Raw genomic sequence first — 27,130 nt, 5'->3', positions numbered from 1 at the left:
CCTGCACAACAATGTTTTTTTTCCATTGCTGAAAAGGCTTCTACTTACACATTTCCTTCTTGTGAAGTTCGCAAAATCACTAATCAACCCTGCACTACAAGTAACTTCGAACAATCTAAGGGATTTAATTCTGCAACACCACCAACAGGAAGAAAAAAAAAAAATTACATTCCCATCCTTCTAGCTATAGGAAGGGTTTGCCAATGAGTTCGAGCTCAAATGCCACCTCCTTCCCTTGTAAGAGTAAGGTGGAGGGTGAGATCAAGGGTTCAAGACCTACTAAGTGTGTATGTAACTAACTAATTTAAAAACAAAAACAAAAAACTACAGAAAGGTATTACTTTTTAGTACTTTGTTCATATGAAGACTTAAATTTTCTACAATTGCCTCCAGCTTCCAAAACTCCCTATAACAGAGACCAGCACCATAACCACCTTAGAAGCATGGACACAGACACGACACTGGTGATATGACAATTACTTAATTAATATCTTTCAATATATTTTATTTATTTATAGGCATATTTTATGGTTAGATTAAAGTACAGTTTTGGCACTTAAAGTTTGGGATGGTAGTCATTTTGTCCCTCTACATTTCAGAATTTAAATTTTGGCCTTCATGTTTGATTTGTTTTCATATTGGCCCTTTGCATTTCAAAATTTTCATTTTCATGAAGGGCTAAAATGAAGGGTCAAAATGAAAATTCTAAAACGTAAAGAACCAAACAAAGAACTGAATCAAACATGACGGGCCGAAATGAAAATTTTGAAATGTAAAGGGCCAAAATGAAAACAGCCCAAACTTTAAGAGCCAAAAGTGTTAGTGTACTCTAGTCTTATATTTATTTTAAGTTTTCAAAATAGATATCTATCAAAATCTTTAAAAAAATATCTGAAACCAAAGGATGTTTTCTTAATTATATATATATATATATATTCCTTCCAAAACTCCTAGGACATGTATGTAGGAGCATCCCTGGTGCATCTGACAGAAACATGTTTTGTCAGGGATTTTGGAGTGTCTAACTGTGTTATGCTTCATGGCCACAATGGTATCCCATGAACATACAGACTGTGACCATGTTGAACACCTTGTGCTTCATGGCCACTATGGTATCCCATGAACACACACAGCCTATGACCATATTGAATTGAGGTCACACATATGGAAAAGGGTTTGATAATGTGGCGTTATTTATGAGCAGGGTGTGGGTAATAGGAAAAAGTGACCATGGCTATGGAGTTTGGTAGAAATCGTTCTACCAAACTTCTCCCTGTATCCTAAAATAGCAAAGCCATCATCCACACCAAGAAACCCACAACTCACTCCAATAATTATTAACAATGCCAAGCCACATTCCATTTCAAACCAACAAGCATCATAGCCAAATTTCATGCCAATCACTGACACCAATTTTCTACATCAAATGAAAACTTGAATTCAACTTGAATTCTAATACTTCATATCAAAATCCCAATTCTAAAATACCAATAGAATGAATTTTGCAAATATTTGCAACCTTTTTGTAACCAAAATTATTTCCAGGATTTCAAAAAACATTAGAAAGCCAAAAACAAACAAACAAACAAAGAACCAAGAATTTTTCCCTTCCCCAGGAAACAAGCCAAATATTGGGAATAGGGGAAAAAAAGCTAATGCTAATCAAAAGCACCCTATCTAATTTACCCACTTATTTTCTATCTTTATTTCCTATACCTGCTAGTGTGGCTAACCGAATTGAGAGGCTCCAACGGAATTTCTTATGGGGCAGTTTTGGAGATGATCCTAAAATTCATTTGGTTAAATGGGCTACTGTTTGTGCTTCTATTTCTTTGGGTGGCTTAGGGATAAGGAAGATAAAACTTTTCAATGAAGCTTTACATGGGAAGTGGCTTTGGAGATTTGGGATTGAGGAAGATGCCCTTTGGAGACAAGTGATAGAGATGAAATATGGATGTGTGTGGGGGGGGCTGGTGTACCAGATCTGTGAATGGCCATTATGGTGTTGGTTTATGGAAAAATATCAGTTAGGGATGGCCTTCTTTCTCTCGCCATATTCTGTGTGATATTGGTGATGGGTCTAGAGTGAAGTTTTGGCAAGACCGGTGGTGTGGAGAGATCTCTTGCTGTTAGATATCCAGACTTGTTCAGATTTTGCAGGAATAAGGATGCCAGTGTGGCTGAGCTTATGATGTCCACCAATGGTGTCCTCTTTTGGGATGTGAGATTCTTTAGGGGTGTGCATGCTCGGGATCTAGAGGCTATGTCATACTTCATGGAAACCATATATGGTTCTCTTATAAGGGGGCTAGGTGAGGATAAAATGAGTTGGATTCCTAGCAAAGATAAGGGTTTCTTGGTTAGTGATTATTATAGAATTTTAGTTGGCACCACTTTCTATGGTTTTCCTTGGAAAAGTATTTGGAAGCAGAAGATTCCCTCTAGAGTAGCTTTCTTTGTTTGAACTGCTACCTTAGGGAAATGCTTGACGATTGATAATTTACGAAAAAGGAAGGTGTGGATTTTGGATTGATGCTATATGTGTAAGAGAAATGGTGAATCAGTTGACCATCTATTCCTTCATTGTCCTTTTGCTATGGATCTATGGTCTATGGTTTTGGGTCTTTTTGGAGTAACTTGGGTTATGCCGCACCCTGTTTTGGGGCTGTTACGGTGTTGGCAAGGCAGCTTTGGTCGTCATCGAAATGGTTATATTTGGTCCATCATTCCTCATTGCTTATTGTGGTGTCTTTGGAGGGAGAGAAATAGTAGATGTTTTGAAGATATTGAGAGATCTATTCCGGACCTCAAGCTACTCTTTTTTAGAACTTTAAGGGATTGGTTATTTGCTTTGCAAAATCAATCATTCCCTTCTTTTATTGATTTCCTAGACTCTTGCAATTTTTGTATTTGATTTCTTATCCCTTGTTCACTCTTGTGCACTAGGGTGTTCCTTTTTTTATCAATATATCTTATTACTTATCAAAAAAAAAAAGCTAATGCTAAAATATAGTATTTGCTTTTCACATGAAACCACTTTTCAAACCCACTCAAGATATTTTGACTATGGACATTATGGATTTTCTATTTCTAAGCCTTTTACTAAAAGAAAAAAAAAATTAAGAGTTCACGGCATCTTGTGAAAAAAATTATGCAATTGACTCTTGCGGGGGTTTTGGATGAGACAGTAAAATATTTTAACGAAAACAGGATGAGTGAAGGCAGTAAACACACGCAATTTTCCACTAATGTCCTTAAGTAGGTAAAATTGTAAAATGAAAACTTCTAATCCATCACATGCTCATTGCATGACATTTTTGTTACTGAAAAAGAATTATTAAAAAAGAAGGAAGAAGAAAGAAAGAAAAAAGAAAAACCAGCACAATGATGGAAGCCTCTAGTACTAAAAAAAAGAATCCAGCATTTGTATGCTTTTTTATCATGGGGATGATAAGGATTTTGCATGTCTAGTTCAAGGGAGTGAAATGTCATGAAGCCTTTTTAAATATGTTTTTTTTTTTTTTTTTTGATAAATAAATATTTAAAAAAAAAGTTTTTCTATAATTGGTAAGTTACACATACACCTAGTGGGTCTTGAATCCATGACCATACCCACCATCCCATAATATAGAAGGAGGAAGTGCCACTCAAGCTAAAGCTCATTGGCACCTTCTCCATATAAGTACACAAATTCATGACTGCAACTCCGCAAGTATGAGATCCATTTGCAATTGCAGTACATGAAAGATTGCATTTCTGATTTGGATGCTTACAAGGCAAGGAAAACTTTTCTTAACAACTCATCTAAAATTTTATGAGCAAAATTACAAATTACACACCCTCTAACTTTACCCTGTTTTAAATCCAGTTCTTTAAGGTTTTTTTTTTTTTTTTTTATGAGTCCTTTAACTTCCATTCATTTCCAATGTAGTCCTTATGTCCACCTCTATCCAATCAACACCATTATGTCCACCAAATCAACATCATTTTGGAAAGTGAAAACTGAGAAGTACTAAAACTAATAGTGAGATTGGATAGAACTAAAAAGAATGATTAAATTGAAACGGATTAAAGTTAACAGACCGAAATGGAAAAAGGAAACTTCAAAGGAATTAATTGAAAACAAGTCAAAGTAAAGAGGGTGTAATTTGTAATTTCCATAAGGAAATAGTTCAAATAGTCCTGAATGTAAGACAGAGGAAACCAAAACTAAGTATCTAAAAAGAAATATGAAGCACAAACCTCAAGTGAAGAATTATAGAGTTCCTCTTCAACATGCTTTTGGATAGTTGCTTCCCAGGAGATTGCACTGATCTCAGCATGTTCTTCAGCATTTATGAAAAACTCAATGTCTCTATCTAGCAGAGATTGTCCTACAGGCAAACCTGAAAGTGATTGCCATCCAAGAGGACCCTGAAACATCATGCAAACTACATGACATGATAAATCCATTCATATAAAAAACAGGAACATCAAAGTAAAACACCTAACTGTTTATATAGGGAAATTCAGTTTCAAAGCCTAGTTTAGTGAGAAACCTGACATTGTATATACTTTTACTTGAAGAGAGAGAGAGAGAGAGAGATAGCAAAACTCATTGAATAAGTTCAGTGAAACATAAAGGAGAGTACAAAGAGACCTGGACATAAAGCTGTATCAATCTTCGCACAGCCTTAGGAAACCAGCAAGGTAGCATTAGTAGAAGTGAAGTATCACGTCCAGAAGAGAAGAAGATGTTGTCTCGCCAATTTAGATAATCCGATAAAGCTGAAGACCAAATTGTAAATTGTAATGCACAGTGCAAGAACTGTATACATCATACTAGAAATTTCATCAAACTAATTTATTATACATTCATGAAAGAATAAACCAAAAAAAATAAAAATAAAAGCAAAAGGCTAACCATCATTTGCTTTAGGGCCCACAACATTATAAGTTGTATCGTTTCCAAAACATGCACCTACAAGCGTGCGCCACAATGTTGGGAAACGCTGAAGAGTGGGTCTAAGATTCTCTAAGGTGCACTGGGCAGAGGAGTTGCTGTACCGGTTAACACTGCCAGAACTCAGACAATTTTGAATTGGTGCTGGGGCATACAATAGGGTCGCTAGAGCTGCCAATTCCCCCCCTCCTTCCGCAATGTCGTCAACGGTACGAATTATTTCATCTATCTCTAGAACACTCAGGTTACTTCCAGGAACTAAATTATGTGACATTATCGAACGAGCATTAGAAAGTGAGGCGTCATATTCACGCCCCTTTACTCTAGATAAGAGCAACCATCTTGCCCATTGACAATCTCCCTACACAGATAAATTGTATTGAACAAAAAACACACGTAAGCCCATACTCATATTATCAGAGAGCTCACAACATGATAGCACACACATGATACATGAAGATCAAAAACTAAAAATAAATCAGGAGGTTTAGTGAACCAGAGAAGAAAATTTTTAAAGGCAGCAACTCTTTAGAATTAATATATGACATTGCTATATGTTTTCTGAATTTCTTTAAGACATTCAAGATCTCTAGCTTAAATGATAAAAGGATGTTGCGGAAACATCAAAAAATTTAAGCATTTTAAAATACACAATTAAAATATTCAAGATCTCTAACTTAAAACGATAAAAGGGATGTTGCAGAAACACCAAAACATTGAAGCATTTAAAATCCACCACTAATATCCCAGGACTGGTATGTTAGATTCAACATTTTAGGCATCCAAACCAGTGATTTTGATATGAGACAGAGTAATTCTGTTTATCATCAGAATTTAGCTGCTATCTCTGCATACAGTTTTCATATATTAAAAAAGTTAAATGGATTCATTTAGCAAAAAAAAAAAAAGGTAAAATGAACTGAAAATACAACCAGCAATACATAGATATCTTATTAACCTTCAGGCACAAAAACGTACCGATAGCCAACAGAGGGGATTGGTGAAAATTTGTGATGTATAAAACTATTAAAAAAGACCCAATATAAAGAACAGTAACACTCACTGGATTTGTAGAAACTTACTGCAGCTTCCTGTAATGAACAGAGTGAAACATTATCTAAAACCAGCTGGTGATGGTCAAGATACAGGTCCAGAAGGTTTGGCAAGTTATATTGAGCACAGTGGTGTACAAGTAATTTATGCAAAGCTTGAACGGTATCCACATGAGAAGTTTGACCACCATCTGAGAATTTTAAATCCAATGAACTCCTAATGTTATCATCTTCAACAGGAGTCTTATATCTGCTAACGATGAAGCCTGAACGAGCCAGAAGGGGTACTATCTCTGCCGTGCCTTCCCAGTATTCCTTCATAAAAATGAATTTCTTTGCAAGCTTCTCCTCCATAAGCAACCGTAACCAGATGGAGCACATAATATTCGCTGACAACCTGAAAATTTTGACATCTGGAATGTCCATGCACACAAGATCCAGTTCTTCAAGAGAGCATAGGTAATTGCCATAATCATTAGACTCCCTATTGTACCCAGCAGTTGAAGCAGGCTGCAAACTATCTAAACTGACTTGGAGGTTTCCGCTTAATAAAATAGATGTAGGAACCAGGTCCAGGAGTTTAGACACTTCTTCCCAGTCATTATGGCATATATGGTACTCAAGTTGAGATTCCCACAATACATGAACACCCATAAGAAAAGATTGATCCAGTAGTATCTGTGCAGAAAGAGATATATAAGTCCACGGTAAAAAGCAAACTCAAACATGCAAGAAGGGCTTTCAGCTCTAAAAGAGAATCAATAGAAAAATAAGAAACTCTCTTGCACATATTGCCAATGTCATTGAATGTTCAGTTCAAATAAGTCTTGATTTATAATTTCAATAACTCAAAAGGAAAACCCTTAGAGTTGATATAAATTCATATAGCAATCCATATTATGGCCTTGTATGGCACTTGCTTATTCCTATGCATTTCCACACCAAAAAGAGTGAAAATGAAGAAAACAGAATGTAGCAAAGAATATAACATTACAAAAAGAAGTCCTCTCTTAGAAAGTTCCTATTTGGCTTTAAAATTTTATCTTTCTTCTTTTTCATGTCCAAACAATTTTAAATTAAAATAAACAAATCTGCTTCCATATGGCAGTTGCATGAGAGAGTCTAACCAAATTCCCACAAATTTGCTGGCAAGAGTTTGACTTCAGATTCCATAAACTACAATCTGTAAATCTAAAGTAAGGGTAGGAACAAGAATGGAACATAAGTTCTGCCACAGAGAGAGAGAGAGAGATATTGGAAATCAAATTATATTAATAGGTAAGTTAAGTTTAGGGGCTTTTACACTGGCTTTTTTTTTTTTTTGATACATAACAAACTATTTTATTGAATAAAGACTATGTGGTGACGAAAGAAGGTATAACTTGTACAAATCATTCCATTTTCCAAGTTGTTAGGTGCTCCATTTTATTTTCCTGTTGTGGCCAAACCTAGACCAATGCTCGAGAGACAGTTGTCCATATACTGATGAGGGATGCATGGATTCTCGAGAGATAGTTCTCCATATATTGATAAGGGATGTATGGATTCTCGAGAAGAGAGGAGCCGTGGTGGCCCCCCCCAGACCACTCGGCTACCATGACTGAATAGAAAGTTGGATCTACATTGAATATCACCTGAATTGCCCCATCTATCCTCTTGAGGAAAAGTTTGGTTTCAAACCCAAGTTCAAACAATAGAAGTACGCCGTGCCAATGTGCCTTGGGTGATCCACATCTCAAGGTCCGGTTAGGCGCTGATGAGCACACTGAACTATCCATGTGGCTAAGAGTTCTCACAGCCCAGGAAAAATGACACAATTATCGGGGGTGCATGGAAATGAACACAAAGGAGTCTAAAGAATTACATTGGTTATGTATAGAAATATAATGATTTGAGAAAATCAACAATGGAGCTGCTGTTAGTAAAACTCCATGCCTGAGACCAATCAAACAATGATCCAGCAAACAATTCTATCAATTTTGTTCCAAATTTTTCCACATCCTCAAATGTGCGGCGATAATTGATTGAGCAATTGATAGATAATCCAAGGGTTCAGTTCCCAGGGAACCTTATGTTCATGCCACAGTGTCCAAATCAAACATAACAGGGCAATGTTCCAAATATCCGAAGAATAACTGCCCACCCAATTATGCCAAACCAAACAGAAGGTCAGTGACCTTCGATTAGGAGTGTGTTTACAAGTCAATGTAAAAATTCTAGTTCTATTAATAAAATTAAGGTCTATAGTTTCTATAAATTTGTGATTGTACTCAAATAAAGGAGGTTGATTAATAGAAAATTTTGAGTGTTTTGCAAAGTTTTGAATTCCATTTCGGAGGCCGCTCCGGATTGGCGACTGAATGTGTGCCAGTGCACTGTTTCGGGATTGTGCACCGGGTATATATTTTATTTTATAATAATAATAATAATAAAATTACTATTAATTAATAATAATAAAAAATTACTATTATTTATTATTATTAAGCTAAAGTTTTTTAATTGATCTCTTCAAAAAAAAAAATTTAATTGATTATATATAAAATTCTAATGAAAGAACTCCTGAAATGTGTAGGCATGTTTTGTAACTACTTACATTCAAAACTAATTGGTTTTATTTTGTTGGAAACTTAGAACACAAGCAGGCTGTACAATAGAAAAAAGGGAAAAAATCAAATATGGTATTATTGTAAATACGCAAAGAAAACAAGGGTATTTGTAAAGCAACTTTCCCAGAAGCTTCTTTTAACTTAAATATTCAAAACTTCATCACTCCCAAGTCCCAAACACGTGACTCACTGCTCCATCTCTCCTCCAACACTACTCTTCTTCCTCTTATTTTTACTTTTTCATTAGTTAATGTAGAGTGGGCAATTTGCCTATGAAATATTTGGGGATGCCGTTGAGGACTTTTTTTAAGACAGCTTCGATTTGGAATCCTATTTTGGAGAAAATGGAGAGGAAGTTATCTGGGTGAAAGCATATCTATTTATCTAAGGGTGGTAGGCTCATGTTACTTAAGAGTACTCTCTCAAGCCTCCCAACGTATTATTTATCTCTTTTTACAATTCCTAAATCTGTGACTGCTAGATTGAAAAGTATTCAGAGGAATTTTCTTTGGGGGTCTTCTGAGGGGAGTTTCAAATATCCTTTGGTGGCTTGGGAAAAGGTGTGTTTACCCATTGAGATGGGTGGTTTGGGGATAAGAAATGTGGTGTCTTTTAATCAAGCTTTATTAGGAAAATGGTTGTGGAGATATGGTCATGAAGTTTCACATCTTTGGCGGCGACTTATCTCCACAAAATATGGTGAGGGTCAAGGGGGGTGGTGTACTAAAGTATGCAGGAGGACTCATGGGTGTGGATTATGGAGAAGCATTTATGGAGGGTGGGAGAGCTTCTCTAAGCATCTGTCTTTTATAGTGGGTGAAGGCACTCATATCCGCTTTTGGCATGATAGGTGGATTGGAGATAATACTCTTAGAGATCTCTATCCTGAGCTTTATGTGTGTTCAGCAGTCAAGGATGCTTGTATCTTTGACGTTTTGTGGATTCCAAAAGGAAGTACTGTTAGAGTATGGGATTTAAGGTTTTATAGAGCTTTTGAAGATTGGGAGCTAGCTGCATCTTATTCTCTATTCCAGCTTATCCAAACTCGTATTCCTCGAGGTGATAAGAGTGATACTCTTGGCTGGCGGCTAAAAGGTGATGGTAAGTTTGACATCCGGTCTTATTACCATGCGATTCGGGGTGTTTCGAATTCTTTGTTTCCTTCGAAGGGTGTTTGGAAACCAAAGATTCCTAGGCAAGTGGCGTTCTTTTTGTGGACAGCTGCACATGGTCGGATCCTCACTTTGGATAATCTAATGCTTAAGGGTCGCCCGTTGGCTACTTGGTGTTGTATGTGTTGTTGTGATGGGGAGTCGGTAGACCATCTTCTTCTTCATTGTCCTGTTACTCATTCCCTACGGACTTTTATGCTTCAGGCGTTTGGGATTCATTGGGTTATGCCAGGTTCAGTGGCGGGTTTGTTATCTTGTTGGCATCAGTGGCTTGGGAAACATAATTCGAACATTTGGAATTTGGTTCCAGGGTGCTTGATGTGGATTGTGTGGTTGGAACGAAATCGTCATTCCTTTGAGGACATTGAGAAGACATTGGATGAGTTAAAGGTTTTATGCCAATGGAGTCTTTTGGAGTGGTCTCGTTGTTGGAGTTTTACTGATTGTTCTTCTATCATTGAGTTTCTGCTTTCCCTTAGCTTAGTTTCCTGATTTCTCTTTTTGTTGTGCTGTTTGTTCTATATTTTCTTGTTGTTCATCATCATGAACAACTGTACTTTTCCTTTTTTCTCATTAATAATAGTTTTCTGATTACCTATCAAAAAAAAAATTATCAGTCTTCACAAAACCTTTTCAAACTTTCTCTTCTCAACTTTTTTTCTCCTTCTTTTAGTTTAGACTTTAGCCTCTCTAACCTTCTCGCTGAATCAAAAGTCAAGTGCTGAGCAACTCATAACATTTGGACCTACTCATTCCCCATGATCAATTGAGATCAAGTACACAGAATTGAGCAAATCAGCAAATAAGGCCAACTTTTTATTTCAGCCTGGAACAAGTATTTCGGCTGGCACAGGCCGGAATTTGAAGTAAAACAGAACAGGGGGGGTTAGTTGCACCGGTCTACCCACCGGAATGAAAAATTCCGGCCAGAACGACACGAAGTTCAAAACATTGGTGTTTTGTGTATTAAGGCACGTTGACCTCAGTGAGCGCTTTCTCACCTTCTCTTCTCTTTGCCATTGCATGACCATTCACACTACTGTTTACGTGCACCGTTCACAACATGTGGGCATATTTGATCTTAGTTTTTCTAACCTTTATTGCAACCCTAAATCGAATATTTTTCACTCCCTACTAAAACCATAGACATTCTTGAACCTAACCAATTTTTCTAAAGTTCTACACCCTAAACTCATATATTCTCCTACCCTAAGCCTACCAAAAGCACACATAGACAAATTCTCCAATTTTTCCTACGTCAATTTGGTATGAGAACTGAAATCCTGCAACAAGTTCTTTGCTGAAAATTTTTTCTATCAACCGCTTGACAAAGTTTCTCATTTTTTTTATAGGTAAAAATAATTTTATTGAAACAAGACTACCTTGTGAACATGAACACAAAGTAGCCTTAAGAATTACAATTGGAGAATATCTACATATGGATCGACTCTATGAAGGAATGAACAGAGTTACTATCGGTGAAACTTGATACAAAAGACGACTCATAAAGAAAACTAATGAAGGATGCTTGATGAAGTTTCTCATCTAATATAATAGTAAATAACGCAGTACTAGATTCCAAGTTCGAGGCTTTTTCTTAAAAAGACAGACAATTTTGGATCAGTTGAATGAGAAAATGAGTTCAATAAAAGCAAATCTGGATTAATTATCCATTATAGAATTGTCCACTATGATAAACTTTGAACCCCTAACTCTCCAACCCTTAAGCCTACCACAAGCACAAGCAGACAGAATCTGTAATCTGTCCTACTCCTACATCATGCAAGCTCTAAGTAGGGACCAGGTCAAAGCTTATAATAGCATTAAATTTTCCTTCCACTCAGGTTACAGCACAACAGAGAGCACTTTATTTAAATCAATTTATAGAGTATCTCTCAATGATATTATCCACACACAAAAAAATGTATCTCTCAATGGTAACAGAAATTGAAGAAAGAAATTAGAAGTAACTTACACGATCAACGGTTCTTTGATCCCAGGCATTAGACCAGATAGCAGCAGCAGCCCAGTATTTAGCATTAGCATTGTCTTCATCAACAGAAGAGCTTTGATTGACATTTGTCCATGACCCTACGACAACTCCATCAATCTCACCACACTCGATGATCAGATTGCCAAACAAATGTGAGCGCAATAGGTGCAAATAAATTCCTTCTGGTGAATTTGAACTTGATGAAGTTCTCATGAATTCCTTCTGCCGGTCAAGAAATGTTTTCCAGAAACTACTGCTAGGATACAGCCTCTCCAAAAATAAATTGAAAAAGAACAAACAACAAGAAAAGAGGAAGTCTTAGCTCCATAAATAACATATTGGAACTCTCCAAAAATAAATTGAAAAAGAACAAACAAGAAGAAAAGAGGAAGTCTTAGCTCCATAAATAACATATTGGAACTTATAATTGCAAAGCACATTATTGTATGAGAAACATAAGATAAACAACTGTATAAGTTCCAGTTACCTCAATAAGTGATATCCTATCCAATATTTTCCATTCATATGGTCCCATGTAACCAAATTTTTTCATCTCCACAGCAATTTGTGCTCGAAGAGATCTCCTTACAGTGCCAAACAATAACTGCTTGAGACTGGTTTCAATGTCCTCCCCAAGCCTTTGCAGAGTCGCTATAGCAAGTCCAGTTTCACCCTGTAGATCATGTCCATATTAGGTTTTTTTTTTTTGCTAGGTAATTGTGGGGGATAGAACCCTAGAATAACGTATAAGACCACAACCAGGCGCCCAGGTGCCAACTGGCCCAAAGGCCATAGGTGATCATGTCCATATTAGTTAGGGAAGATAAATGACGTTATCTTTACATGAAAACTAATAATAAGCTACCTTCAAAAATAAGTCATAAGCAATAGCTCTTCCAATGTCACGAACTTCAGTGAAAGTATCAATAGGCTCTTTGTCAGTGACCAAACCTCTTGATTGATGAAGATGCAGTTGAAGAACTGCTAAAGGGAGACGACCAGAGAGTAAAGCATCTTTGACCACAGTTTTCAGGTCCAAATTATCTAAACTCCAACGAGCAATCATCTCCTTGGGATTTTCCAAGGGAAGAACTTTCTTTTCCAGCACTCCCCCTTGTGGCACAAGCGCAGATACTTCACTAAAATCCTCTAGTTCCAAATGGGATTCAGTATCCACAGGCATCAACGCAAGATTCTCAGTATTATTAGAGGCTGAAGCAGAGAAAGGAAATGAAAGTTCCAGTTGGTTTGATGTGTCTAATGACACCACATCTGCGGAAATAATAGAAAGATGACATTCATCCTGAGTTAAATCCGTATCTACCAAACTTGATGCTTTCCTACCATCCACCTGCAATATAGAAATAAGTATTAACAAAAGTATACTAATAAGATGCAACAAGTATAGAAATATCTAGAGTAGCAGGATCATAAAACCCCTTACCAATCCTTGGCCTGGCCTTCTGAATTTTGTACTAAGTCGATGTTGCAGATTTCGAATAATCTCTAAGAAGTGAGCCATCTCACGGAGCCTTCTTGAATTTCCCTGATCATATTGTACTTTCTCTGGCCTATCTGGTGGAAGAGAAAGTATGCGAGTCCTACTAAAGCCCTGTAGTATGCATGCATTTTCCTTGTTTTGTAGTAATCCATATTTACGAATCATTTTGGTTGCAAAGCGGGTGGCCAATGCAAGAAGCCTATATATGGAATTGAGTAAAGTAAGTTCCAAAACATGATTATGGACTAAAGAAAATTTAACCCAAAAAAACATACATAAAGTGCTTCTGCTCATTCTTCTTTTCTTGCTTTTTCTCCCCTTTGAAAAGCATAATAACTATTTATTTTATATCACATAATCAAAGTTCCATGTACTAGATGAACAGGGATCCACTTGACATAGTTGACACGCAAAATTAAAATTGTGAGCCAGTGACTCTGTGATGCATGACAAATTTCTAAAGATGTAGTTGCTTAGAATCTTGAAACAACAACCAAGCCTTAGTTCAAAAATTTTGGGGTCAGCTATGGATCCTCAACAGACCAATCAAGGCCGGCTACATGTATTTTTTCCTACCATTCTTTTTTTTTTTTTTTGATAGGTAAGAAAAAATATATTCAAAAAAACTGCTAGATGCAAATTAGCTCCAACATATCAAAAGTACAAAAAAGATGGAAAAGCTAAAGCATAAAAATACGTTAATTACAAAGAAAGAGAGCTAAGGAATAGAGGAAGAGAGTTACTAGATGTGAGTCCCCAAGCCCTAGCCCAATCAAACAAGGAACCAGAAAAGAGAGCAAGCAGTTGGTCGTCAGATCTATCCAAATCCTCAAACGTCCGCCAATTGCGTTCCTTTCAAATACACCACATCGAACACAACGGAACTAAGTTCCAAATGTAAGATGAATGCTTCCTCAACCAATTCCACCAACTAAATAGAAAATCAGACACCGAACATGAGGGAACCCATGAAATCCCAAAAATCCTAAAGACAAAGCACCACAGCCGATAAGTCTTTCCACAATGTAACAACAAATGATCCACTGTCTCACCACAACGACGACACATAATGCACCAGTCAACAAAATCAAAACCTCTAAGCCGCAAGTTATCACCTGTGAGGATCCTATCCCATGCGGCTGTCCAAACAAAGAAAGAGATACGCCGGAGTGCCTTAACCTTCCAAATACCTTTCCATGGAAAAACAACGGAAGAAGAGCCATGTAACTTATGATAATATAAGCGGATAGTAAAATCCCCATTTTTTGTCAACTTCCATCTCAACCGATCACCATCAGTCCCTGAAGGTAAATTGGCTGCCAAGAATCGAAAGAAATCAACCACCACATCTGCCTCCCAATCATTAGGACCTCGATTGAAACGAACATCCCAAGTTCTCCCATCCCCTACTCCTTGACATATCAAAGATGATTCTACAGAAGCCTCTCTGTTTGCAACAAAATTGTACAAGACTGGAAAAGCTAATTGGAGAGAAAGATCTCCACACCACCTGTCTGTCCAAAATTTCACTCTATCCCCCACCCCAACCTTATACTAAACATTTTTATTGAAAACTTCCCAGCCCTTCCGGATACTTCTCCACAAACCACAACCATGAGCACCCCTTCCCAACTTAGAGGTCCACCCCCCCATTCTTCCCCAAATTTCAAAGCTACCACCCTCCTACCATTCTATTTAGTTGCTTAGAGTACTTATTAAAAAAAAGAATAATAAAGGGTTTTGTTTTTTATATGTAGTAAATAATTTCATTAATCAAAGACAGGCAGGATTTCACTTACGTTGGCATCAAGGTTCCAAGACTTCCAGGAAGTTGGACTTGTTGCTCATTGTTTAATGTGGCATACATGGATGGGGAGGAACTGGAGCACATTTGAAGAACAAAAACTCTCTCTACAGATTTAATATCTGTTCATAGGGTTATTATTCTATAGGCTGTCTGTGGATTCAAGTAAACCACCAACCATATATGATTTTATCAATTCATTGTATCTGTAATTGTCTGTAAGGAGTCTTTGGGTATACAGCCTGTATGTATACTCCATTTGGAGTTTTTACCTCATAAAATGCTTGAACACCAAAACACCCAGTCTTGCTGCATCTCCAAAGCACCTATCCTCCATATCCACTTGGACACCAGCAAAATATAGCAATTCAAAAACAAAAAAAATAAAGGGCAAACATTCTCAACTCCCAATCTGGGGCCGACTCACAAAAATAGGTTTTTGGTGATCTCCCCCAAAATGTATCTCCATGCAATCTGAGACCAAAGCATCTTCAATAGAAGCTATCTAAAATAGCTCAGGAAATAAGGATTCTAGGTTCCTATCACCATATCCAACAAATCTAATGAATTGCGTCCCAACCCACTTTGATTGCCTACCAAACCCATATGAGTAATGAGCACACCGCACAGAACAACTCCCCACACCTTTCGCATAAATTCAAGTCTAGCTAGACCGTACTACAGCAATCTCTTATTGTTCGTTTCCAACCACATCTCTAATAGTCAAGTACCAACCACACATGTTATCAAAACATTTCCAAATGTTACCATACTATATATGCCAACCAATTTCAACTATCAAGCACTAGTTTGCACGTTCAAACAAATAGATAATCAAAAGACACACCAAATTCAACATGATGAGACAAGGCTCAAGTCAGACACCTACTGTAATAAATATGGACAAGTCAGGACAGAGCATGATAGGTTAAACCAGGCTGAATGGTGAAACTGACATCATCAACTACCAAACCAAGAGACGTTTTTTGATAATTCAATAGTTACAAAGGTGGACGGGGAGATTTGAATCCTAGATATCTCTGTTGGTAACACCAGAAGGCACTAGTTAAACTACAAGGCTCTTGGCAAGAAAAGCATTTTGGTAAATTTAAGCTTTATGCAAAAGTGAAAAACACACTTCTATATACAATGGTAGAGACAGGAGGGTTGCGGAGAGAGGTGGGTGGAAAACTGGCAATTGCCCTCCATAACCCCACCAAAAATTTCCCTTCTGTACTTTATTTTCTATCTTTTATTTTCTATATTCTTTTATGTTTTTATATTTATCTCTTTTATATGCAAAGTTTCATTGAACAAAACAGGAAGAAAATCTGTCCTATTTTAACATTTTTTTTATAAAAGAACAATGATACTAATTTTTTAAGGATCAAAAGTTATAAAAGAAAAACAATGATTACAAAAAATGGAAATAAAGAAGAAAATAATTTAATAGAAGAGGAAAAAAAAACACAATATATATATATATATATATATTGTTACATTTCAAAAGTTTTAAGAGTTTAAATTCTTTACATAATAGTTTTTTATCTTCTATAAAAATGAGTGTATGACTAATAAAATTTGAAATTGATTATATAATGAATACATAATTTGATGTTGTTTTCAAGTTAAAACTCCAAAAGGTTTAGACACCCAAATGGTTACTATGTGGTTTAAAATTGTTAAAATGTAAGCATTTTATTAGTTTAACAAAAACCAACATAAGTTATGTTTGAGGTTTATCTAATTACTAAAAATCATTACATGAGACTTATAACTGGGATTTTGACTTAAAAAAAATTATAACACAGCTTATTCATTTATGAAAAAATCCTAACAAATAAACACAAAATATAATAATAAAAAAATAAAAATAAACACAAGATAATGGATACTCTGCTTCTTATGTGTTTTCTGATATTAAATACCGCTTAGTATTCACATGAGTGATATTTTATTGTCCAAAATGATCAAAAGTATTATATATATAATGTGTGCATTGTGCTCCTGCACAATGTGTATGTGTATCTACATATGTCCACAAAGTATGGAGATATATGTATGTTAGTTATAAATTTTTCCTACCTGAAGTCAAACCTTGGTTCCACTACTGCGCGCACACACACACGTATGTATCCATTAAAAAAGTAACCATCAACTCCAAGAAGCATCTAGATTTACTTGAGGTCCACAATTGCAAGCTTAAGACAGCAATGGAAGCCTAGTACATTTTCATGTATTATGACCATATATGTAACACTTGCAACATAAAATATAGAATACCTAACTCTATATATATATATATATATATATATATATCATTAAAGGGGTGTTGTGCAAATTGGATGTGGAAAAGGCTTATGATCATTTGAATTGAATTCCAATAACAATCTGATATCTATTCCTCGGATGTAGATTATCGTAAATGTAAGCCCCCCCCCCCCCTTTTTTCCCCTCACAGCCCGCCCAAAAACAATGAACCAAATGTGGGTCATGCATGTGTAGAACCCCAAAAAGATAAAAACAAAAACCTCTGAAACTAAGAATAAAACAAATAAACGTTTGAATACAAGACATATTGGCTAAACAAAGGTTTTAGTACCATGTTAATTTAAAACTAACCCCAAAACTTAAGCAATCAAGAAGTAGGCCAACTGTGTATTTCAAGCTCATACATACTTACTCTAACAATTGAATTTTTAAAAACAGAAAAGATCTAGGAGGGAGTATCCTAAGCATACATTTAATAAAATTTCTTGCTTACTAATCAAAAAAGTATCCTAAGCACACAAAGTATATACCATTCTGGATACTGGTCTCACAACTATGCCACTATAATATATTAAAGTTAGATTTCAAAAGTTGAGAAGAGCAGGGAGGGAATACCCTAAGCATTATCAAAAGGTGGAAGATTGATGTTGCTAAAGAGTATGTTATCTAGTTTTCCTACTTACTTTTTATCTCTCTTTACTATCCCTACACATGTGGCCAATAAAATTCAGAGGTTGCAAAGGGATTTCTTGTGAGGGGATTCCAAGACACACTTGGTGCAATGGGATAAGGTGTGTACACCTCTGGAAAATGGTGGGTTAGGAGTAAGGAAATTAACTACTTTTAATAAAGCCTTACTAGAGAAATGGTTACAGTGATTTGGGGTTAAGGAGACAAGGCTTTGGAAAAGGGTTGTAGCTCAAGCTGTTCAAACCACATCTTATATACCGCATCGCATATGTGACTGCAAAAATGAGGTTCAGTGCGGTTATTGTTTTGACTAAATTCTAAACCACACCGCGCCACACCACACATGTGACCACAAAAATAAGGTGCAATGCAATTATGGTTTTAGCTAAACCGCACCTAAAGTGCGGTGCTAAAAAGGCCCAAAACCGCACCGCGAACACCCCTAGTTGTAGCTCTGAAGTTTGGGGAAGAGTGGGGGGATGGACCTCCAAGCTAGATAGAGGGGTACATGGGTGTGGTTTGTGCAGAAGTAACCAAATGGGTTGGGAGATTTTTAACAAAAATATTCGGTTTGAGGTAGGGATGGGGGATAGAGTGAAGCTTTGGACAGATCAGTGGTGTGGGGATTCTCCACTCCATTTGACTTTTCCAGTTGTGTATGGGATTGCTTCCAATAAAGAGGCATCAGTGGCCTCTTCTCTTGAATGGTTCGGGATAGAGGAACGGAGAAGTTGGGATGTTCGTCTCATTCGGAGACCAAATGATTGGGAAATGGGTCGTGTGGATGAATTTCTCTGTACTTTGGGTTCTAATTTACCTCCAACTGAGAATGGAGATCATATGAGATGTAAGTTGACAAAGAATGGGGATTTTGATATCCAATCGTTTTATAATAAGTTAAGAGGTCCCTTGCCCATTATCTTTCCTTGGAAAGGTGTTTGGAAGGTTAAGGCTCCTTGGTGTGTTTCTTTCTTTGTGTGGATTGCTGTTTTGGATAAGATCCTTACAGCTAACAATTTGAGGGGGTAGAGGTATGGATTTTGTTGACTGGTGCATTGTGTCGTTGTAATGGGGAGACGGTGGATCATTTGCTACTTCATTGCGGTAAGGCTTACCGGTTGTGGAGTTTGGTTTTTAGATCTTTTGGGATTTCATGGGTCTTGCCAAGATCGGCTGCAAATACTCTCTTTGGTTGGTGGAATTGGCCTGGAAAACATTCGTTCAGCATCTAGAATTTAGCTCCGTTGTGCTTAATGTGGTGTCTTTGGAGGGAGCAAAATTGGAGGACATTTGAGGATATGGAAAGCTCCGACGACCAGCTATTGGCTTCTTTTAGTGGCTCCCTTTTTTACTGGTCTAGGACTTAGGGACTCACCTCTAGTGATTCTCTCCCAATGTTCCTTATCTCTCTCCTTTGTAATTAGTATCTTTTATTTCTTTTCTTATCTCCTTTTTCTGTAATCTTTTTTCTGCCTTATGACTTTTTGCATGAGGTAGTGTTTTCGAATATACATCTTTATTACTTATCAAAGAAAAAAAAAAAAGAATACCCTAATCCTACTAGGAATATATTCTGCTGGATGGACTTGAAGGAAGTCCACCAATGCATGCCGGAGAAGGGACTGCACATTCAGAGCTTATGCACTATTAGCATAATGACTTCTAACGCATTTCCTCAAAAAATAAATAAATAAATAATAATAATAATAATAATTTCATTTTTCATTAGGCAAACAGGCTGGTTGCAAAAGTCAAAAGTGCAAAACATGAGTGGCTGTCTATAACCAGCTGAAAAATGCAAAATGGGCTGGCCATTTCTTGTTCGAATTGACCAGACAACACAATAAGGGAAGAATAATATTTCAAAAAAAAAAAAAAAACAGGATCACATTAGGACAAAAATTAAGTGATACTTAATATGTAAAGTAATAAAATTAAATTTACCACTACCTAAAGCAACACTGGTCTTGTAAAGTTAGGGTTGGTTGATCAAGATCCTGACTTGATATCTCACCACATCTCATTGTGGGAGGCAAAGGGATCAAATTCTATCAGCTTTTTTCGATTAGTTGATGGCTGGGATTATGTCTGGTGAATATGCTGTAAGTTTTAATTTAATTTCACCTAAATTATTGCACTTGGGGCAAGGAGCATTTGTAATTTACCAATCCAAATAAAAATTAAAACAACAACAAAACATAAAATTAACAAATCCTGCCTTTGTATTTAAAAGCATCACCCCATTTTTCTCCTATTAAGAGATTTCAAAATCCAAAGACATCAATTGACTTTGTGCATAAGTAGTATAAATATAAGATTCACAGAAAATTATATAGCCCCATCAGAGATCCTCTTGAGCAGCTAATGTGATTTTCTATCAACTTCTTTCAAAAATGAAAACAGATACCGCAGGACATCCATGAGAATAAGTGGAAATGGAAAAGGAATTTACCTTGATGCAGCAGAAGCCTCATTTTCATTGGCAGATTTACAAAGCATCAGATGAACCACAGAAAAGAGCAACCTCAAAATCCCTTCTTCAGCGAGATTTACACCAACAAGCATTTCTAGAGATCTGTTAATCCACCAAAGTCCAAAAGGGGAAAAATCCATTGGTTAACATTGTTCATAAAACCCAAACATTGCCCCGGAACAAAACCTAAATATAATCCTTACATAAACAATACTTAAGCAATAAATGCATTGGTCTGGTTGTTATAGATATTTGAAATGAGATTCTCTGAAAATCAAGTTTCAAAGTACAGCATCAAATTTTTTCCCCTCAATTGGATCTCTCTTTTGGTCCTATTCTGAGGAGGTGGGAAGAAGTTTGCAAGAACACTGGGCGATGAAGCCAACAAGAAGCTCCCAAAAAAGCAACCTTAAAGACTCAAATTATTCAAATATATACTCTAAATTTGGTGTGGGGCCTAATGAGCATCCTCCTCTGTAGGCTAGTTACAATTAAATCTTATAACTACATTACTGCTTGTATTAACTAAAGAATAATGAACAACCATGAAATCCTTACACCAATGAGCTCTATCTCAAATGGCAAGGAGGAGAGTGAGGCCATGGGTTCAAAACCCACCAAGTATGATAACTTACTAATCAAAAAGAGAAATTTGATCCTACCCTAATAGATCTACCTTTTTTTATATTTTTCACCCCCTTTCCTTCTTTAGCATATATTCTATATTACACTATGTACAAAGATACATATACGCTATTATCAAGTATTTAAAACACGAAGCCAAAAACCATTTCACAACCAGATAAAGCAAAAATAGAATCTTACCGATCTATCTCGTCAAATTTCAAGTAGTCCAATGCTATTTGCAACTGACGCATCCGCGAAATTTTTAAGTCCCACCCTGGCATGGCAGTATCCAGATGTCATGCATGCACTCAAAACACAGTTTAGCATATCCTAAAATGCAGCAATTCAAGGGAAAAACATCCATAAAATGTTAAAATCAAAGAGCAAAAACCAATGAAATTAGTTTGGTATTGTAGCTCCACATGTACTTGGCTTTATAAAATCTTCTCCTTATATTGCTTGTTTAGAAATTGTAGCTCCACATGTACTTGGCTTTCTAAAATCTTCTCCTATTGCTTGTTTAGAAAATTTGGTTCTATGCTTTTTCAAATAGAGGGGGCAAAAAATCAAAGATTTCTTTGAAGTATTGCATCCCCCCCCCCTCTCCCTCTCTCTCTCTCTCTCTCTCTCTCTCTCAAAGTATACTGTTTATGAGTGATTTACGTAATTAGTAAAAGAAACAGAAATATTCTCAAAGAAAGGAAGATCCTCCAACAATCAAACTGATATATATATATTATATATATTTATAAAATTAAGACCATGACCTCAACCCCCCCCCCCGGAGTGTATGTGCATGCGTGTCTCTTGCACAAACCTTCAAGACATGAAGGATGTTTGTGCTGACAATCAAACTCTAGTCATTCTAGTGTTCTCTGCAGATAGATTTAGCCTAAATAAATATGACAACTGTAATTTAATTTGGCAACCAACTTTGACAAACTATACATATTATTCTGCAAAACTATTGTTTAAACCAATTAACAAGTTGCCAATTGCAAAACACTTTTTTTTTTTATAGGTAAGAATAATTTTATTGAAACGAGACTACTTTGTGAAAAAATACATGAAATAGCCTAAAGAATTACAATTGGATAAAATATCTACATATGAATAGACTATGAAAGATTGAATAAATTTACTATCTGTGAAACCCGAAGCAAAAGACCACTCATAGAGAGAACTATAGAAGGATGCTAGCAGTTGAGCTGACATAAACTCCACATCTTCAAAAGTACATCAATTTCTTTCCCTCCATATAGTCCACAACAGACAAAACAAAACAAGATTCCAGACAGTCAACATTTGATATAACTCTACAGCTGATTCATATCTAACCAAAAGAACCAATGCAATTAATTTGCAGAATATCTAATGAGTTTTATAAGCATATTTAAATTAATCAGCTTATCCCGTTTGGACAAGAAGTTGAATAAGCTTATACAAAATCCTAAAAGATCACAAATCACCAGCTATCCTACCACAAAGAAAGAGATGATATATCAAGAAATGATTACATGAGATTATCATAGAATTAAAAATTGAAGACAGTCTTCCAGGGTGATAATGCAGAATCTAAAGCACTGGTCCAGTACAAAACTAAGAACAGAAACTATGTAATTTGAATTCATCTAATAGAAAACTAGAAATCACTAACAAGTTCAATTTCAACTATTCTTACCATTTTCCAAGCATAAGCAATCTGCCACTTCAGTGCTTTCATACAAAAGAGCCCTGTCCAAAACTTCAAGTTTCCACAGCAGCCATGGCCGCTTTGATTCAGTAGTTTCCAATATGTCTCTAACTTGATATTCGATACCTCTACTGATACTTGGCAGCTGATATCCAATGGGCTCAATAGGAAGGAAATTAGATGAAACTGAAATTGAGGGAAGAACCACTGAAAGACCATTTTCTGTGACCAAATAAAAAGATCCCTGGAATGTGCAACCAACTGCTTCTCCAATGAAAGCTTCTTTTATCCCTTGGAGATAGAACATTTCACACCCACTCAAGCAGCTGTCATCACGCACTGCCAACTCTGCATGCAGATCAAAATGAACAATTTGAGAACCCTTTTGGTTCTTCATATGGTGTTTTTTAATGAACCGAGTAATTCCCAAGGGAGAAAAACAGACACAATCATCCTCATTAAATCTATATGTCGAAAGAAATATTTTCCGCATACTGTGTGATGGAACTTCAGAGTCATGAAACCTCTGATCTGTTGTCTTCGAAGCAGCAGAAAAACCACTTAAATATGAGCCACAATGGCTCCTCTTTTCATGAAGGTCTAAGTCTCGGATTTTCTGAAGTACATTACCTCCAATATTATCCATAAAGGAAAATCTTCCATCCATCGTGGATGAAATATTAAATTTAAGACGACCAGAATAACTAGGATATACCCTTTGGGGGCCAATATCAGAACCGCCAACTTCCCAACCAACCAACAAACCAAGTCCGAAATGCTGAAAATGTGGAAGCAATTTCTCGGATGTATAGTAATTGCCAGGCATAAGGTCAGCAGCATGAATTACATATATTACACCACACTCATCAACCACAGCTAAGAGGGAAGTATGTGAAGCAACAAGCAATCTTTTAAACAATCTTCTACTAAAAGTTTCACCATGTTGATAGGTTGACTTCTCATGAACTTCATCAACTTGTTTATTTTGTTTATCGGCACCTTTAGAAAAATTTTCTTTCTCCAGCAAATCAAATTGAGGGTTAAGTCCACATGACTGTAAAACATCTATGCGTGCAACATAAGCACCAGATATTGCAGCATAAAAAAATATTAAGCCAGATGAATTAAGACAAACAAGAAGATCATCAGAAAAGCAAAAGTCCATCCACTCAACCACTGGGCCTACATTTAGACTTTCTTCAAGCTTCACCGAGGAAACCCACTGGATTCCCCAACTCTCTAACCTAGCAACAAGAAGTAAATTGTTGCAAATGCTACTACCATTTTCATCACTAGTATTGACAGTAACAGCATCCACCAATGTTAAAAAGAATCCAATAAAGTGATGTGAATTGCTAGAGAACACTCTGGAGCACTTGTATAAACTATTCACTCCAACACCAAAAATATTGGACAAAACATCAGACTTCAAATTTGAAACTGATGAAGCCAAATCTGACTTTATAGATGTGTCATTCTCTGAATCAAGAACTGTTTCCTTACTTGATACGGAATTGCATTTGTAATTGAAGCCCAGAAGTGGTAAGTTACTATTAAAAAGGCTGAATGAAACAACCTTTGCAGAGCAAGGAAATGATGACTTATCTGGGAATCTGGTCCATGTGGTGCCATCAGATTTGATGCTTTCAACTTCAGTAAAAAATGATCGCAACCATTTCTTAGGAGCAATACTTTTTGACAACTCATCATCCCCATTTACTTCAGAAATATTATTTCGAATTTCATTACTTTCCTGGGCTGTGTTTAGATCCACAACATTTTCAGGGGCTTCACAACACAAGATGGAAGGTTCCTGCACCTCCATATTTTGAGCTAGGGTAGCAGAAGGCCCCCACTCCACCCACCTCCCTTGTCCAAAGTCACCCTCCAGAGCAGTTGTAGTCATTGCACTGCTTCTATTGGGTTGACAAAAGGCATGGACAGTCACACCATGGTTGCCAGATACAAATAAAAGTTCTCTAAATGAAGTATCCTTGTGTTGATCATAGGTATCACCGCATACACCCCAAGCCAGTGAGTTTACATCCCCCAGAAAAGTACAACAATCAGACATGGAAGATTCACCTTGAGGAGAAAAATCATTATCAAAATCCACAACTGACCCAGAAGTGCCGGCCATGTTGTCCCTTGAATCTGACCTACTAGATACTGCAGGTGCTTCAAAAAATGAACCCGAATCTTTAGAACTTCTGTCATGACTACCTTCCAGACCATCACTCTTTACAGGGTCCCCTGCGGACAAAGAAAAAAGAAAGATCAATTAAACCACCATGAATCACACACAGCAGTCTCAATGCATCAAAGCACATATATGAGAAAGGAAATTGAGTCAAGAAAACTCACCAATATTCAGAGGAAGAAGCAGAGCTTCACACTGATATGACAGCAATAATAAAAGCTGTCTTGTAGGAGAAATAAAAGCTTCACGGAATTCTGAAAGGTTGAGTTGGGTCTGTGAGGGACCCCATTTGTGCAATTGCAGTATAGCAGGACTCTCACCACCCAAAGGTACACCCATTTCGATAGTACCCTAAGTGAACCAAAAAAAAAAAAACAGAATTACCCATTATAAGCTTCAAACACGTTCTCATTGTTCTTAATATACACGTCAAATTTCATATTAAACTCAATAAACTTGCCTAATAGTTTTAAAATACAAAAAATCAAAATCAAATTGAAATTTAAACATTTTAGAAATAAAATAGTTATTGATCCCTTATCATCTTGATACTTTACAAGCACGGAGAGTATAAAGAGACAACGTAATCCAACAATGGATTGGTCCCAAAAAAAAAAAAAAAAAAACTCACTCAATCAAACGTTATGATTGATGCAAAACACAAACATGTATCATGAATCTTCAAATCCTCCCATGCAAACACAATAGCTAAACACCAGTAAAAGCATACCAAAACGCATCGATTAAAAAACTTTGCTATAATGCAACGTGCGTGTCATCAATGTAAAGCTTCACAAACTATTGTGCCACTTTAAACTCTTGACTAATCCACAGTCCACACCAAAACACTTCATTCCGACTCGTAATTTTATGCTAAACAAACAAATCTTCAAGAATGTTAGAAAATTACATACGATTCTACAAATTTATGCTATATAAACTTCGATCGCTACTACTCTTTCACTCAATTTTAATTCAAGCGTGTATTAAGATTAAAACTAACACAAAAACCTGAATGAATTAATCAAATAGGAATTGATTGCCAGCTAGCTAAAGCTTTAGATTAGTGGAATCAAAAATCGAGAAATGAAAACGAAAAACGGTTAGGTTAGAACAGTAAACGCAGAGAAAGAGAAAGTTCGAGAACGAACCCTGAGTTGTACGGAAGGTGAAGCTCTAATCGATCAGCGCCACCATTTTCTTCGATTCGCGACTTTCTTTCTTTCTCTCTTTAGAATCTCTGCGTCGAGAGGAGAGAGAGAGAGAGAGAGATTCTCTTTCTAATTGATATGTATAAATATAAGTATAAAAAGGTGGTTTTGGAGGGAAGAGATACTTCTGTCCGGCGAGGAGGGAGGGAATTTTTGATTGGTTCTGAGTTTACAGAAGGAATGAAGGAAAGCGCAATCTGAGTTTACAGAAGGAGAAAGGAGTAGTGTGGGGGAGCATGGGGTTTTTGGTAATTTCACTTTTGAAAGATTCGTTTGTTTTTTGTTTTTTATCTGTTACGGCCAACGTTTCGTGACCATGCTTCCTTCCTTTATTCCTTCTTTCACCCTCTAGTCTATACGGTCTTTTTTGTTTTTAGTTAAATTTTTGCCAAAATTACAAAAAAAATAATAATAATAATTAAACTTTACCGTTTAACATTAAATACAAATTAAATTATATATAGTTTCAAATTGAGTCATCATTTTCTTCCCTTAATTTTTTTTTTTTTTTCATTTTGGTCATCAAACTTTAGTATATATATTTTTTAAGTTTTTTTTTTTTTTTGATAAAGTATATTTTTTAAGTTGGTCATTACATTCATGGTGGATTAATTTTTTACATGAATTACAATCCAATTTGACAAATATATTAAAATTTAGAGAAATGTTATGTATACAATATGTTTACAACAAATTATAAGTGAGGTTATTATTGATGGGTAAAAAAATTAATTTAAGTATTAGGTTTAAATTAAAATCAATAACAACTTACCACCTATGATTTGTTATGAAAATGTTATAGATATAACACTTCTCTAAAATTTAAGAACTAAAATGACAAAATAATAAACTTTAGAAACTCAATGACAATTCACCTAAATTTAAAGGATAATTG

At 36.1% G+C, this 27,130-nt stretch overlaps 1 protein-coding gene across 1 annotated transcript in view; it reads right to left on the bottom strand.

Moving 5' to 3' along the window:
• The window catches only part of LOC115994342, a 36,123-nt gene extending 9,653 nt beyond the window's left edge, over positions 1–26,470 (bottom strand). The window contains exons 1-13 of the mRNA XM_031118438.1: positions 26,176–26,470; positions 25,189–25,375; positions 22,813–25,077; positions 21,330–21,405; positions 20,484–20,606; positions 13,210–13,465; positions 12,631–13,116; positions 12,253–12,438; positions 11,748–12,035; positions 6,025–6,672; positions 4,904–5,303; positions 4,640–4,767; positions 4,243–4,413 (exon numbers count right to left, since the gene is read on the bottom strand). Coding sequence (XP_030974298.1) covers positions 4,243–4,413; positions 4,640–4,767; positions 4,904–5,303; positions 6,025–6,672; positions 11,748–12,035; positions 12,253–12,438; positions 12,631–13,116; positions 13,210–13,465; positions 20,484–20,606; positions 21,330–21,405; positions 22,813–25,077; positions 25,189–25,363 — 5,202 coding nt within the window. The 5' untranslated portion in view covers positions 25,364–25,375; positions 26,176–26,470. The remainder of the gene's footprint in view (positions 1–4,242; positions 4,414–4,639; positions 4,768–4,903; positions 5,304–6,024; positions 6,673–11,747; positions 12,036–12,252; positions 12,439–12,630; positions 13,117–13,209; positions 13,466–20,483; positions 20,607–21,329; positions 21,406–22,812; positions 25,078–25,188; positions 25,376–26,175) is intronic.
• Between the last annotated feature and the right edge of the window lie 660 nt (positions 26,471–27,130).

The sequence above is a fragment of the Quercus lobata genome, chromosome 6 (genome assembly GCF_001633185.2).
Source record: "Quercus lobata isolate SW786 chromosome 6, ValleyOak3.0 Primary Assembly, whole genome shotgun sequence".
Classification (NCBI taxonomy): domain Eukaryota; kingdom Viridiplantae; phylum Streptophyta; class Magnoliopsida; order Fagales; family Fagaceae; genus Quercus; species Quercus lobata.
Note: the sequence above shows the minus strand (reverse complement) of the source record. Positions and strands in the feature narration are given on the sequence as shown.